We start from the raw sequence: 14,386 nt of genomic DNA, 5'->3' as shown, positions 1-14,386 counted from the left end.
TTCAGAACCTGCTGGTGGTCCTATGATTTGGTAATGTGCTATCACTAATGAATATTGTACTTGAACTCTGTACCTCTCTCAAACCCAGTAATAAATATTGTTTGAAAGAAGGTGTTTGGATCAGGAGGAAAACAAGCAAATGTTACAGTGCTTCCAGCAGGCTCCTTCTGACCATATGAAATAGATGTAACAAGGACTAGATTGAGACCCATCCTCCCTGACTCGAACAATGAAAGAAGACAATTAACTTCAAAAATAAGATACCATTCCCTCCAAGCAAGAAAAACCTCAAACAAACAAAAGATCTGCAGGGCATCTGAATATGAAAGAATACACCTCCTTCAACCTGTTAACGCTTCCTAGTTCATCTGTGATAATCACATTGTGAAATTAACTAATAAGTAAATAACTCTGCTTCCTTGAATGCCTATATTGACTTTTCAACAAACTTGCATCCTTCCCTGCTAAGCACATGAGAATCTTATTCTCTGGAAACATACTCCACGTTGAAGACAAAGTATCATGCTGAAAGCACTATTAAACAGGAAGTTGAAATGTCTACCCTAGAGGAATATGTAAAAATTTTAACAGGACAAATGTTGGATTAACTGTGCTCTAGCTAGGGAATTTTAGTGGCTTAACAGCATTACTATTTACACTTTTTGCATTCTACTGCCAGGCAAGGACATCAGAGCAGCATCATTCCATGTATTCCTTCACTTAAGTGTATGGCAAAGTAATTCAGTTCTGATCTTGTCATTCAGAACATATTTTAAAGTTGCACTTCCAGTTTCTTCTGACTATATAAAACTGTTGGATTTTTGATAATATTTTATTTCATTTATGCTGAATACATTATCACATGATGTTATCAAATACTTTGCCACTGATTTTGAAGGAAGTGTTATAACCTCATGCATGTTCTACTCAGCATTAACATCAAATCACACTCACTATGACTCATTCAATTTTATATTTTATCTAATATAAATGCTCTTTCAAACATGCAGTTTGAAATTGAAATGGATATCACAGGAGTACTCTTCGTTTTAGAAAGGTATCTGCATAACGCAAGAAAAATAATAAAGTATAATATAATACAGACACAAGTTACATATATAGATATTAAGAACAATACTGCTGTTGATATAACTTATGAGATGGGATAATAGTGCTCTACTTCTGATTTTGTGCACTAGAATAGCTTTCTGAGACTCTTTACTTATTTACTGACTTTATTGAAGGTCCCAGAAGTGCAACAGTCAACCAATTTACTAGCAAGGTTAACTGCAAAACAATGCTCCAATGCAAAATACTCCATCTAAACAGCTATAGTGAGCTGTGCAATTTGAGTTGATTTGGCAATGACAAGGCCTTTTAAGAACTGGCATTAAAAATTTAGGGGGGGAAACGCCCCACCACCACCACAAAGAAAGATACAACACTGGCTAGGATAAAAACCTTTAGCATGAAAGTATGATCTGAAGTCTTGTTTCTAATCCTACATCATGTGCCTACATCCTGGTATGTGACTCTTCACCTCAAGTTGAAGCAGGAAGGTCTCTTCTATGCTCTGTGCCTCTCATTCCTCTTCTGTAAGGGACATGGAGTTCTTGAGTTTGTTTCACTCATTTTGGTTGCAGGTTTTTTCAGGCAAGGACTGTCAGAGTCCTGCTTGGACTCTGAACGTTAATATCATGCAAAGAACAACAAAATGAAGATTTTGCTAGACCTGGAAGTTCAGTCCAGCTTGAAAGATTTCTACTGCTACATCCCCTCTATGCTGTGGATAGACCTGAACACATCTAGATCGCTGGACAACTTTGAACCAAGCACACATTTGAAGTCTGACATGAAGAGATGAAAAGTATGCTAATCACATTACTACAACATTATAATCTAGCGTTGCTGCTCTTGCTAGGAGAGACATGAACAATAAAATCTATTGTAGTGGATACTTGGTGATTAAAGAACTGTGTGAAGACTATAATATGAACACAATTAAATTGCTCCTTTATAAAAAAATGGCAATGTTGACATTATCTCCAACATTACTACAATGAAACTAGCACGTTACTAAAGTGAAACCATGCATTTGATATACAGTAACCTAGTATGTAATGCTATTTCACTAATGATAATAGCAATAACTTAAGCTTAAAAAGATTGAGAAGCAAAATTCTTTGGTCCTAGAGGGCACAGAACAACAAATTGATGTACCAAGGGCTGAAGCCTATCTAAAAAAACATGAATGAGACAGACCCTAGTAAGCTCTGGAAAATTCTCCTTTGTGCCATATTAAAAAGATACATAATATATCTGCTGTTCAAATAATGTTAGAAGAACTGCTCAGATTTGATCTCAGGTTTTCTGAGATTTAATGACTGCCCATCATTAAATGAATTTTAAATTACTTGTATTCATGAACCAAAAATAACTCAAACAAAAAATGTGTGGTTTAAGGCTGTTATGAATGTCTCACCAAGGAAATACTGCTCAAAATCTTCAAGCACCCCAGGAAGATAGTAAAGATCTGAAGCTTTAACTCCAGGTCTCACATTATGAAATGCCCTGCTATTCCTCCCTCTCCTTTACTGAGTTTCACCCAAGAGCTAGCAGATGTAAGCATCAGCAAATCTGCCATAAATCCAGTCAAATCCTGGGGTGCATCAGGCCCAGCATCACTGACAAGACAAGGGAGGGGACTGTCCAGCTCTGCTCTGCACTGGTGTAGTTTTTTGTGTAGTTTTAGATGCCTCCCTTGAATATTGTGTGTAGTTTTGGATGCCTCCATATAAGAAGGTCATAAAGCTATTAGAGAGCTTCCAAAGGAGGGCCACCGATATGTCAAAGGGCTTTGAGGGGAAACCATATGAGGAGCAGCTGAGGGCACTTGGTGTATTTAGCCTGGAGAAAAGGAGATTGAGGGGAGACCTCATTGCAGTCTACAGCTTCCTCACGAAGGGAAGTGGAGGGATAGGCACTGATCTCTTCTCTGTATTGACCAGTGACAGGACCTGAGGGAATGGCCTGAAGCTGAGTCGGTTGGGTTAGGTTGGATATTAGGAAAAGGTTCTTCATCCTGAGGGTGGCTGAGCACTGGAACAGGCTTCCCAGGGAAGTGGTCACAACACCAAGCCCGTCTGAGTGAAAGAAGTGTTTGAACAATGTGCTTAGGCACAAGGCATGACTCTTGGGGCTGTTCTGTGCAGGGCCAGGTGAGGCGTTCAATGATCCTTGAGGGTCCTTTCCAACTCAAAATATTCTATGATTTTATGAAATAATTTTTGGATATAATTTCATTTTACCTATTCCCTAGCATCACACTTTTCTACATTGGGTATCCTTCTATCATCTCTAAGGTGTAGGCAAGGAATGATGGGTTTTGTATGCCTTAGCAACACTATACCTTTGCACTATTCCTCAGCTGAAGAAGGAAGATGTTTCAGATGATCAGGATGACAAACATAACTAACAGAGCAAAAAATTACACCTTCTGTTACGCATTCATTATCATAGCTCCTACAAGAATTCATAATTTTTTATGGGAATACACCAGACCTAAAACTGATATTTCAAGGTATTTCAATATAACATTGAAATATATATATTGCACAGTGCTTTGTATCTCACTTCACAGATATCAATATGTGTCAACCTGTTTTATTTCCTAAAGGAATTTAATTCAGAATATATAATTACTCTACTTCAATACCTTAAAAATACTGTCTGTATTCTATTATTCAAGATAGAGAGATTACACAGGAAATAATTAAGTGCTTTTCCAATACTGTGCTCTCTCGCTGTCTATATATAAAGTTATGACATTCAATGTAAACCTGCAGTAGCGTAAATGCTATCAGACTGCTACAGCTTTCTTAATTCACAGAATTATTATTTTTAGCTTACCCAAATCTGTAGCTTAATTCTTTTTTCATTTTTGAATACTGTTTTTACTTTGAAGTCGATCCCAACCGTGCTTACAAACGCAGACGTAAAGGAATCATCAGCGTATCGAAACAAAAAGGAGGTTTTCCCAACACTGCTGTTGCCGATAATGAGCAGTTTGAACATGTAATCAAAGTTCTGGTCAGATGTATCTTTCTGGCCATATTTGGAATCTTGAACGGATGACATCTGTAATTCAAAATAAAAAGAAACAGTTTATGGTTTCTTGTATCATACAAAACTTGAGACATTTAGATTTTATTGCAGTTTTTCATACCATGTATCAATGAAGTTCAAGAAGAACACCTACTTGAAATATTACTAATGTGCACACTTCAATATAAACTTCAAGAAGAAGTTCACAGAAGTCTAACTCTTCTTTTATAATTAATTTATGTAGTAATAGTTCTGGTAGCAAAAGAGGATGTAAGCATCACTGGTGACTAGTACCAAAACAAAAAGCAATAATACTAAAAATCCAGGGCACGGAAGTTTATGAGTATACAACTAAAAAGATCTGACTTCAGAAAACTTGATGAATGAAACAGACGGTCAGAGTATAGATGAAGATACTTCAATTGTACAAGAACGAAATAAGAGATCAGTGCAGCTTTATGACATTGTAGGTGTATTTCCAAGCAAAAGCTGAGTAAGTTTTACACTTAATAAAATTCTTGAAACATTTTACTGTAAATATGTTGTTATCTTCTCCATGCCTCGAAGCATTTTGCCTTTACCAGATTTTAATTATTATACGATTGAACAGTGAGTTGGGTATACACATCTGAAATAAGGTCTTGACTTTTTTCTAGTACTAGTATATTCTACAGTTTTTTGAATTTCCAGTGTTAATACAACATCATCATAAGTGGCAGTTATGCACAGGGACACCTCACGTGGTTTTTAAGAAAAAAATCTCAAGTATTTTGAAATCCTTAAGGCAAACCTTAAGTTTTTTGAATGTGATTTTACACACTGATTTGAGACAGAAGGACAGCCACCGTATCCTAACATAAAGGTTTACAGAAACACAGTTCATGTAAAAGCTTTCTAAGTCAGGCATCTCAGAGTCCTTTTGGGCAATCAGAAGGGACAGCCAGAACCAGGGTGACGGCTGTACACTGACGCACCTTCTCATCAGAATTTTAATTAGTGCACAAATTTTCTGAGCTAATTCTGCTGTTTCATAGCACAAATAACAGTATGCCAGCTTCTTTGGACTACTGAAGAGGCTTATAGGAATAGTAGGGACAAAAAGTCCTGAAGAAGACAATGGAAGTAGGAAGCTTTTAAAAAAAAATTCAGTGTAAGATATATATTTAATATATAATACAGTAGTGAGCATTTGATTTCAGATTTTGAGTTCAGAATTACCTTCTTCATTAAATGTAGTCTTGGGTACCTACATGCTTGCAACCTGAGTATTTGCATTGGCCTTGAAATTTAATCACTTCTTCCACAGGCATGCAACAAAGAAGCTTTAGTTCAAAACCCTACATATTACCAAACATACACATTGCTAATCTTTTAGCTTTCTGATTTCTATAGAAAAGACAAAAACCTTCACTACTCTCCCTTAATGTATAACTATTTGGGGATATTTTGCTGAGAATGTGAGAAAATCAAATGCTGTTTATAGCAGTCTAATTACAACTGATTATAAAACAGTAAAGGCCATGCTAAGGTTGCGTACAATTTACACCAAGTCAATGAAGTCCATCCGACAAAAGAGTGCAGTGGCTGTGGATGCCAGGGTCTGCAACCTGTGTCCTTGCCCCAGTAGCCTGTTTCATCACCCTCCTGGCTTCTCTCTGCTATGCAGCAGCTGAAGCCAAGAGTCACCATTTGTTACAAGAAGGAGCATCATATTCTTTCTTGATTTTATCTCCTAAGAAGACTTCCATGTAGCTTCTTCAACTTGCTTAAGATTTACAAAAAGAGGTTTTATCTTCCATTCTATTTGCTGCCCTCAGTCCTATGTGGCTTACAATTCATCCCCACTTACTTTAATGCCTAACACTTCAGAAACAGTATGATTCAGTGAGCAGACAACTAGGGAGATCTGGAATCTAATAACAGTCCTACTAAATCTCATACATTGTGTAGCCTTCCTGAATAAGAATGTGCTTCCCATGGATAGTTTTAAACATAGACTTCACCTACAGAGAAACTTCAGAGCTCCTCTAAATTAATGTGGTTATGTGCACTATCCATGCAATAGTTTGATTAAAATTTCTTAAAAAAAGGCATAAGAAAGGACTAATTTCTCCAACAGGATTAGTGAGGTATTGTTAGCAATTCAAATTGTTTGGAGAGACTAACTTTAGCCTAGAGAGCCAGTCTCGCTAGACTATGGATAATAATCCTTTCTTATGTCCAAAGGCCAAATGAGTTTTAGAAAAGTACTAGTGCATACACTAGTGTCAAGACACATCAAACTCCGTACAGGTGCTAAGGCTTTGCCATTACTTCCAAAACTCACTCATTTTGTAGTAAGCAAAGAGATATGTTCTTCCAAGCACAATTTACATTAGGCTCCCATTCTGAACAATACTCCAGAGGAATCTCTATTTTTCTGCTGCAAGGGAAGTCTACGTATTTGGTCCTCTCAAGCTTTGTGAATAAGCCAGAAGTGCTTCTCCTTCTTAAATGAAAGCTGCTGACTTAAAGTAAATATGGAATGCACTGTAGTCGACTCCCTGATGTATTAATATGTCAGTTCATTCCTAACAGCGCTTGTCGCTACTACTGGAGGCATTTGTAAAAGAAACGTGAAGAAGTAAGTGCTGATGCTACGTTCCTCCTTTCAAAACGATGCTGAAAACAATCACTAGAAAAGTCCTGTTCCGACCTCTATTTAAACATTACATACATAGATGAGAACGAAATAAATCTCTCTAATAATATTATATTTCCATTAAAGCAAAACTCTTACCTTTATTTTGACAAGGTTATTTTTTCAAATATTAAATGAATATATCAAAAAAGCATTACTTCCAACTAAACACATTGAATTCTCTCTTCGGTACAATTTGGTCCTTATTAGTAAAACTGAAGAGAAAATGTATAAGGTTATTTTCATTAGCAAATTGCAGACTTGGTTGTTTGGTTTGTTTTGAGTTTTTTTGTAGAATGAGTCCCTATTCATATCCCTACATACATCAGGGTGTTAGTAACAAATGCAGTCTCAAGCCACCTCCTAGAGGACTTAGGACAGACGTGAGAGTCCACTGGGAAATCTAATCTCAAGACAACAAACAGAAAACCTACAGTCAAGAAGTCTGACATGCCTGTTCCTTATCAAAGCTGGAAGGAGGTATGTTGCCAGCTTGAATATGGTGCAAGGACAAAAAAACATAGCTTTTGTGCTCCCCTGCTTCCAGTACATCTCTAAATTCCTTTAATAAGGATTATTTATGGGCATAGGCAAGTTTAATCATTAAGAAGAGTTTTCTACATCACATCCAGATACTTTTCAAGTTGCATGCTCAGCTGTTTCCTTGATCTCAAAAGAAGAGGTGAAAACACAGAGTTGAGGACAAATGTCTGAAAAACTGTGTGTTTACCTGCCACCTTCATAATCATAACAAAACATTTGGCCGTGTTATTCTTTATGCCTTAGAGGACCTCATTCTTTGATAGAATTTGAACAGCTTTTCAGCACAGCAGCATGCTGTGACCTCCTTGGAGTGCACATGACTTTAGTTTGCACTTTTATGTGCACTCCACTATGGATGCTTTAATGCAGGATGAATTGCCCCTGGAAAATATGATGCAAAAGGCAAGAAAACCTGAGACTGAAAATACTGAAATTCATTCCTATATGCCTTTCACAAATATACTGTTTTCTTTTAAAAACTCCAATAACAGGCATGTCTGAAAGGAAAAGATCAATAGTAAGCCCAGGGAAAATGCCTTATTTCTATCTACAATAAGGATAGACAGACATTGACTAGGTAATTTACAGTTTTTCAAAGAGCAAGACCACTTTCCTATAAACAGTGTTGCTACAACCCATCCCTGAAGGAGGGGTAACTGAGGTTCTTTTTAACAGATCCTTGGAATTGGATTAAAGTGAAATGACATTGACCAGACACAAATGGCAGGTTTATTTTAGAACAATTTGGTTGCAGTGGAAAGAGCAACAGTCCTTTTCTAGAAACACGGTAGATATATACATTTCTATTGCTTCTAAAAAGAAATTGACTTTACCTGGTATTTTAATAAAAAAAGAGTTCCCTGTACGTGCAGCCTTTTGCAAGGTGATCTTTCTGCCTTTGTAAAATATGATTAGTCAAACATAACAAATGGATATTGAAACAATGAAATACGATGGAAAAATTCGATGACTGTAATTCACCAAACTGTACACAGGATGTGCAAGTGAGTGACACTGCACATTAGTTGTCTTTCATGTGTAGATCAAATTGCATCATCAAAGTAGCTAAAATGTTCCAAAACTCTTACACATATATATACATATAAATACACATACATATATATATATATACACACACACATACCTTGTGGCAATATAACCCAATCATGAAGAAATTAATTATTTTCTAGTTAAAATATCAGACTAATAATCTAGAGATTGGACTTTATTCTTAACTCTTTCAGAGGCATCCTATGACTTCTGTTTTCTTCTCTTCTACGTCTTGGGCAAGTTAATTAACCTCCTGTACTTTTGGTGGGATCTCAACAAATACATAAGTATCCACAGATGCAGAATACAGCTAATTCTCACAAATCCTTATTATCTTTTTTTTAACTTACCAATTAATAAGGCTTAACAGAGTTCAGTAGACAATGCACCGGCCACTTATTTGGAATTTGCTGATTGCCAGACATCTGCAGAGCACAGCTTGTAAACTAATGTAGTTGGTAGCATCAGGAGAAGCTTATCTGCTTCAAGGTATTATGAGGTTAGAGTCATGTATATCTGTAAACATCCCACTACCCAGTCTGAATCATGTAGTTAGAAATGCAAAGGTTTTTTTAAGTAGCTGAAATGCCAAGTTGGGATATACCAAAAAGATACTGAAAGGTGAGGTCTAAAACACTTCAAAGAAGCTCTATTTGCTTCGTATCAACAGAACTATCATGAATGTGGTCACACTGGTAGCAGCTGCCCAGAACAGCAGAATTTAGGGTAAGTAAAAAACAGTTCTGGAAATTTACTTTCTCCATGAAAAGGGTAGCTTAAGAACCATATTTCTAGTTACCAGTCTAGGTAGTACATTAAAAGGCTGTTTTCCAAATAGAGGCAAAACCAAAGATATAGTCCCATATAGGTTAGTCTAACACAGAGGCCACCAAAATAGTGCAGCGCTGAAAATAAAAAATAAAAGCTGAGTCAGCCCAGGTACTCCAGGAGAAATTTGGATTTACCAGGGGGTATAAAAGAAAATGAAGACAAGATGGTTAAAGCTTCTGTCATTTGTTCCACCTAGTACAGCACTCAGGGGCATGAGACTAGGAAAGACTGTGCAACTTTTCACTTGCCAGAGCAGTTCCATCAGGCCAAGAGACAAAGTGAAACACTAATGCCACTGTCTAGGGCCCTGTTGAGACAGTGTTAGTGACAATTCTGGTCAAATGTATTTACAAAACCTGTTTTCAAACAGGAAAATCTAAATCACTGCAAAAAATGTTTCAAGGGAAGCAGAAATGTAGGCTGGGCCATTATCTGTCTTTGGAAAATACACAGAAAGGTTATTAGAAAGATTACAAGAAGGAAGAGCTTACCTTATGACAAAAAAATAAATATAATTAAAAAAAATCAAAACCAAATGAAACAAAAAGTCCAAAAAACAGAAAGCAAAACATGAGCTTGTTTCTCTAGATAGTAATCTGGCCATCATGCAATGAGAACTATTTGGACTGGTGTAAACTGAAGCAGACACCGGACATTAATAAGTGAGTATAAACTAGCCCCGAGTGCCTCTGTGCTGGAGAATAATAAGTATCTAATCAGAAAGGGAGTGAGTTTCTACAATACACTTCGAAAAGTAGGTAATGACAGAAAAAGGACTACAGACTCCAGATGCAGCTTAATCAGTTAACAAAAAGGTGTATATGAGTTTTTCTGTGGAGTCAGTGGCTTGGCAGGCTCTTGTATTCCAGTGCTTCTAATTTGAATTGAGACTGACATATCCAATAATTCTGCAGAGTGATGGGAGCTGAATTGCCATGCAAACTCTTGCATCTAATAGATTTGATTGGTTTTTCCCATCACAATTTTATAATACTTCTTCAATATCTGTAGGCAGCCTTTTTGTTTGTTATTGCCCTTCTCCATTGTGTTTGGATGTGTCTGTTATAAATCTATCTTACATAACCACTGCCAGTGACAACAGGATATGAAAAGCTAAGGAAAAAATTATCTACATTTTCTACAAACTTCTACCATTGATGTCCATATGCACTAATAAATACTAAGAACAGGTTATCCAAATTACAGTTCTTTTTGTATTTTGGCAAAGTGCAGGTATGTGGGAAATCTGCATGCTACAATCAGATGATGTTGCCCTCGTCACCCACACAGAAGTAGCTCCATAACATCCTGCTTTGCAGAGGCTGCTGAGCTTTTTGGGCTGGAAGTCAGCTTGAAGAAGACAGAAGTTTTATATCAGCCTGCACTTCAGGAAGTCTCCCATCATCCCCATATCACCACTGGCGAAACAGAGCTCAAGTCAGTCCAGCAGTTTAATGATCTGGGAAGCATCATCTCCTCAGACGGTAAGATTGATGCAGAAATAGACAACAGGTTAGCAAAGGCATACAGAGCCTTTGGTAAACTCCATAAAAGAGTTTGGTGAAACAAACATCTGAAGAAAAGTACAAAGATCAGCATTTACAGAGCCATTGTACTGTCTACTCTTTTATATAGGTCCGAATCATGAGTCATTTACCGCCACCACTTGCGTCTCAGAATGCTTCCATCAGCGCTGCCTCCGTACAATCCCAAACATCCACTGGACTGACTGTGTGACCAACACGTCTGTCCTTGAACAGGCAGCAGTCACGAGCATTGAGGCCATGCTGCTGAGAACACAGCTGCGCTGGGCAGGGCACGTCTCCAGGATGCAGGACTGCTGCCTCCCTAAGATCGTGCTCTATGGGGAACTTGCCACTGGCTGCCGCAAGAGAGGAGCCCCGAAGAGGAGATACAAGGACTGCCTGAAACAATCCCTCAGCCTTGGCCATATTGATCACCACCACTGGTCTACTCTGGCCTCCAGTTGGGATACATGGAAACACTCTATTTACAACACTGCTGCTTCTTTTGAGAACACACACGGGATCACTCTCGAGGAGAAAAGACAACACAGAAAGAATCGCGTCTTGTTGATATCACCTGGGGAGTCTTTCTGCTGTGCCTTCTGCAACCGGACTTGTCTATCTCGCATTGGCCTTTTTAGCCATCAGCGCACTTGTAGCAAGTGTGGGTAGAGCCCTTCTCAAATCTTCATTCGTGAAGCCTAGCCATGATGGTGACAATCAGATAAGGAATGAAACTAGAAGCCAGTGAATGGGTGTGTGAATCACTGAGAATTTCCCACTGAACCTTCACCTTTGAAAGTACCATGAAACCCTTAGGGAAACTACTGAGAGATACATAGACATTTCAAGTAACTCAAACCAAATCCTAGAAGAATACGCAGAAACCATACAGAATTCAATGTTTCACAGAAAAGAGAACTCATTACTTTTGACTTCTTAAGACCTCTCCACCACCATAAGCACTACCAAGACTGATATCTGTTCTTAAAAAATGGTTAGAAAAATGAAAAGTAGTCACAGCTGTGACCCAGATCCATATACATGAAGCAGATGACAACAGCAAACTTTCACACTAGGCCACTCTTTCTTGGAAGGACTGCCTTTGTGGTAATTGCTGGCCACTTCTGTCTTCAGAGAAATAGCATGAAATGCAATTGAAAGAATTCACAAATATAGAAAGTACTCAGTCTGGGTTTTTTTCATCCTACTGAAATATTTTAACATTTTAGTTTTCTTTTAAATTATTGCTTGGTGGAAATGGAAAAAAATGCTTACTCTCCTCCAAGTTGTTTTTGTCATGATCAAAAGACATATACTTGAACACTTTTTCCCTTGCTCTACAATTCAGAGATGATAGCTCTGCAACGGACTGTTTCATAATACTGTTGTGTGCAAAGAAGCAACTACATTTGTTTCATGCAATAGGAAATCACATAACTAAAAGAGATGAATCAAGCAATTAGTTCAGGCAGTCTAAAGCCCATTTGAAAAAGGTTCAACCATGTTAGCCTAATGCTGGAAAACAAGATTCTTAAGAAGAATCCACAAAAGAAAATTGTCTTACTGGAATCTTTTACAGGAATAATATTTTATTATGCTAGGAATAGTGTAAGTAGTAGAAACAAAAAAAAAACAAACCCTCAAAACTACAACTGAAAATCAAACTCTCTCTCTGCCAGACTGCATTTTCACATCTTGGAAGAATCCAGACGAGTATAATTATAATTTTGGATGAAACATACTTAAAAAAGGACACTTAAAAAAGGACTTCTGACAATGTCAGAAGTCTTGAAAAAACAGAATTTACAGGCAGGGTTATAGAGTTCTGCTGTCTCTTTTTATACTGAGGCTGTGTTTTCTACTGACTTTTACTCAATTATGTTTAACAATAATTCCACTTGTTCTGACAATCCATAAAAATGCCAAGAAGGCATTCTCTGGTTGTCAAGTACAATTTTTGTGGTTTTTTTTTATATTTGGACTCTCCTTTCCTTAGATTCTGTTTTAATGTTGCACTACCACTTTTTTCCACAACTATTTAAGAACTTTAGTGAATTCAACAACCTGACAAAAATGTCAGATATGGTAGAGACCAATCTACAGTTTTCACCCTTTACTAGCAAAATTTCCATTTAATGAAATGCTCTCCAAAACCAATACACACTAAACACGTCTTCAGTAGCTCAATAAACATGCATGAATAAGTAAAAAATACTACATAAACAATTCTGATATATGCACACAGCATGCAAAAGGATGCAGATCTTCCCTTCAGACAGAAATTTTATTATGTCAGAGTAGATATCCAGCATGAAAAACATTAGCTGACAGGGCTGCAGTTCATCACCTAAATCACAGCAGACTGCAAAAGTGCTCTTTGTACTTGATTGCAAAATGATGGTTACCAATCCACTTTTCTACTAAAAACCAGTCATGTGTTCAAATGTATAGTCTGGGGGCTCCAGAGCTTCTACATGTGATTACAAACTAGGTCCTAATTCATAACTGAAGTACAGCTGACCAGCATAAACTGTTTAGAGTCAACAATCTAGAAACTGCTAAAAACTCTGCGTGATGTAACTTGTATCTATACAGCACTTTCTACTCCAGTGCTGAGGGGTGTTATATCTTTCCATAAATAGAAAAACTGCTGAAAAGGGGCCACCTCTTTTGCTACACCCTGCTCTAGCCAAGAGCCACCTCTGCCCGATGCAGATGGATAAGTGCTCCTCTAATAAACAGATGGAGGCGTCCTGCCAACTTTCTGCACATCCCGACAGGGCCTCGATACACCCAACAACTGACACCCAGTCACAGCAGAGCTGCGAGCCCGATGTGCCCGAATGTGCCTCGAAACCCGCCCGCGGCCTGTGCCGCCCGAGGACCCGCCGCCCCCCCGCGCCGCGGCGGGCAGAGCCCTCACGGGGACACGGCCCCTCGCACGGACCCCTGAGACATGGCAGGGGTGTCCTCGTCCTCTCCCCCCGGCAGAAGAGAGAAGAGGTTCCTGTCCCGTCCCGCCGCTCCCCTCGCTCGGCTCCGCCCCGGGCACCGACCTGCATGGGCGCCTCGTGCCTCATGGCCGGGCGCGGCCCCGCCGCCCGCACGCCGCCACTCGCACCCGCCCGCCGGCAGCCGCCGCCGCCCGCCCGGGCTCTCCCGGCAAACCCGCGTCGCGGTCAGCACCGGAGCTGTCCCCGCTCCGCCCCCTGCCCGCCCCGCCCTCCGCCCCTCGAGCCCCCGGGAGTCGTAGTCCTCCTGTCCGGCTCCGCCGCCGCCGGGTCGGGGAGGAGGGACTACATCTCCCAGGGTGCTCAGCGCCCGGCCGTGGGGCGGGCGGGGCCGCGGGGCGCGCGTGGCTCTTTGCGCGCTGGTCTAGGTGTGGGGAAGGGATGTCGCGTTGTGCCCGTGCTGCGGCGGAGATCGTGGAAGGAGCTGGGGGGGCCGGTCCCGCTGCCTTTCCGGGCCGGCTGCTGCCGCCGGGGCAGCGCTGGCAGCGGCGCTAGAGGGCTGCCGGAGGCGCTCCATGCAGCGGGAAAGGCGCAGCCGGGCCCGGGCGCGGCGCTGCACAGCGCCCTCTGCGGGCGGGGGAGGGCAGAGCCGGCAGTGCCGGTGCCACGGGGCTGTTGCCGGCCATTTATCCCCGCTC

The 14,386-nt window shown here is 39.9% G+C and overlaps 1 protein-coding gene across 1 annotated transcript in view; it reads right to left on the bottom strand.

The window, feature by feature from the left end:
* The window catches only part of RAB3C (RAB3C, member RAS oncogene family), a 122,339-nt gene extending 108,399 nt beyond the window's left edge, over window positions 1-13,940 (bottom strand). The window contains exons 1-2 of the mRNA XM_050330123.1: window positions 13,794-13,940; window positions 3,910-4,137 (exon numbers count right to left, since the gene is read on the bottom strand). Of these exons, the coding sequence (XP_050186080.1) occupies window positions 3,910-4,137; window positions 13,794-13,817 (252 nt within the window). The 5' untranslated portion in view covers window positions 13,818-13,940. The remainder of the gene's footprint in view (window positions 1-3,909; window positions 4,138-13,793) is intronic.
* Window positions 13,941-14,386: the final 446 nt, after the last annotated feature.

Source organism: Myiozetetes cayanensis, unplaced genomic scaffold (genome assembly GCF_022539395.1).
Source record: "Myiozetetes cayanensis isolate MyiCay16 unplaced genomic scaffold, myiCay2020 scf4, whole genome shotgun sequence".
Lineage (NCBI taxonomy): Eukaryota > Metazoa > Chordata > Aves > Passeriformes > Tyrannidae > Myiozetetes > Myiozetetes cayanensis.
The sequence above is the reverse complement of the archived record's forward strand: the minus strand, read 5'-3'. Positions and strand labels throughout refer to the sequence as shown.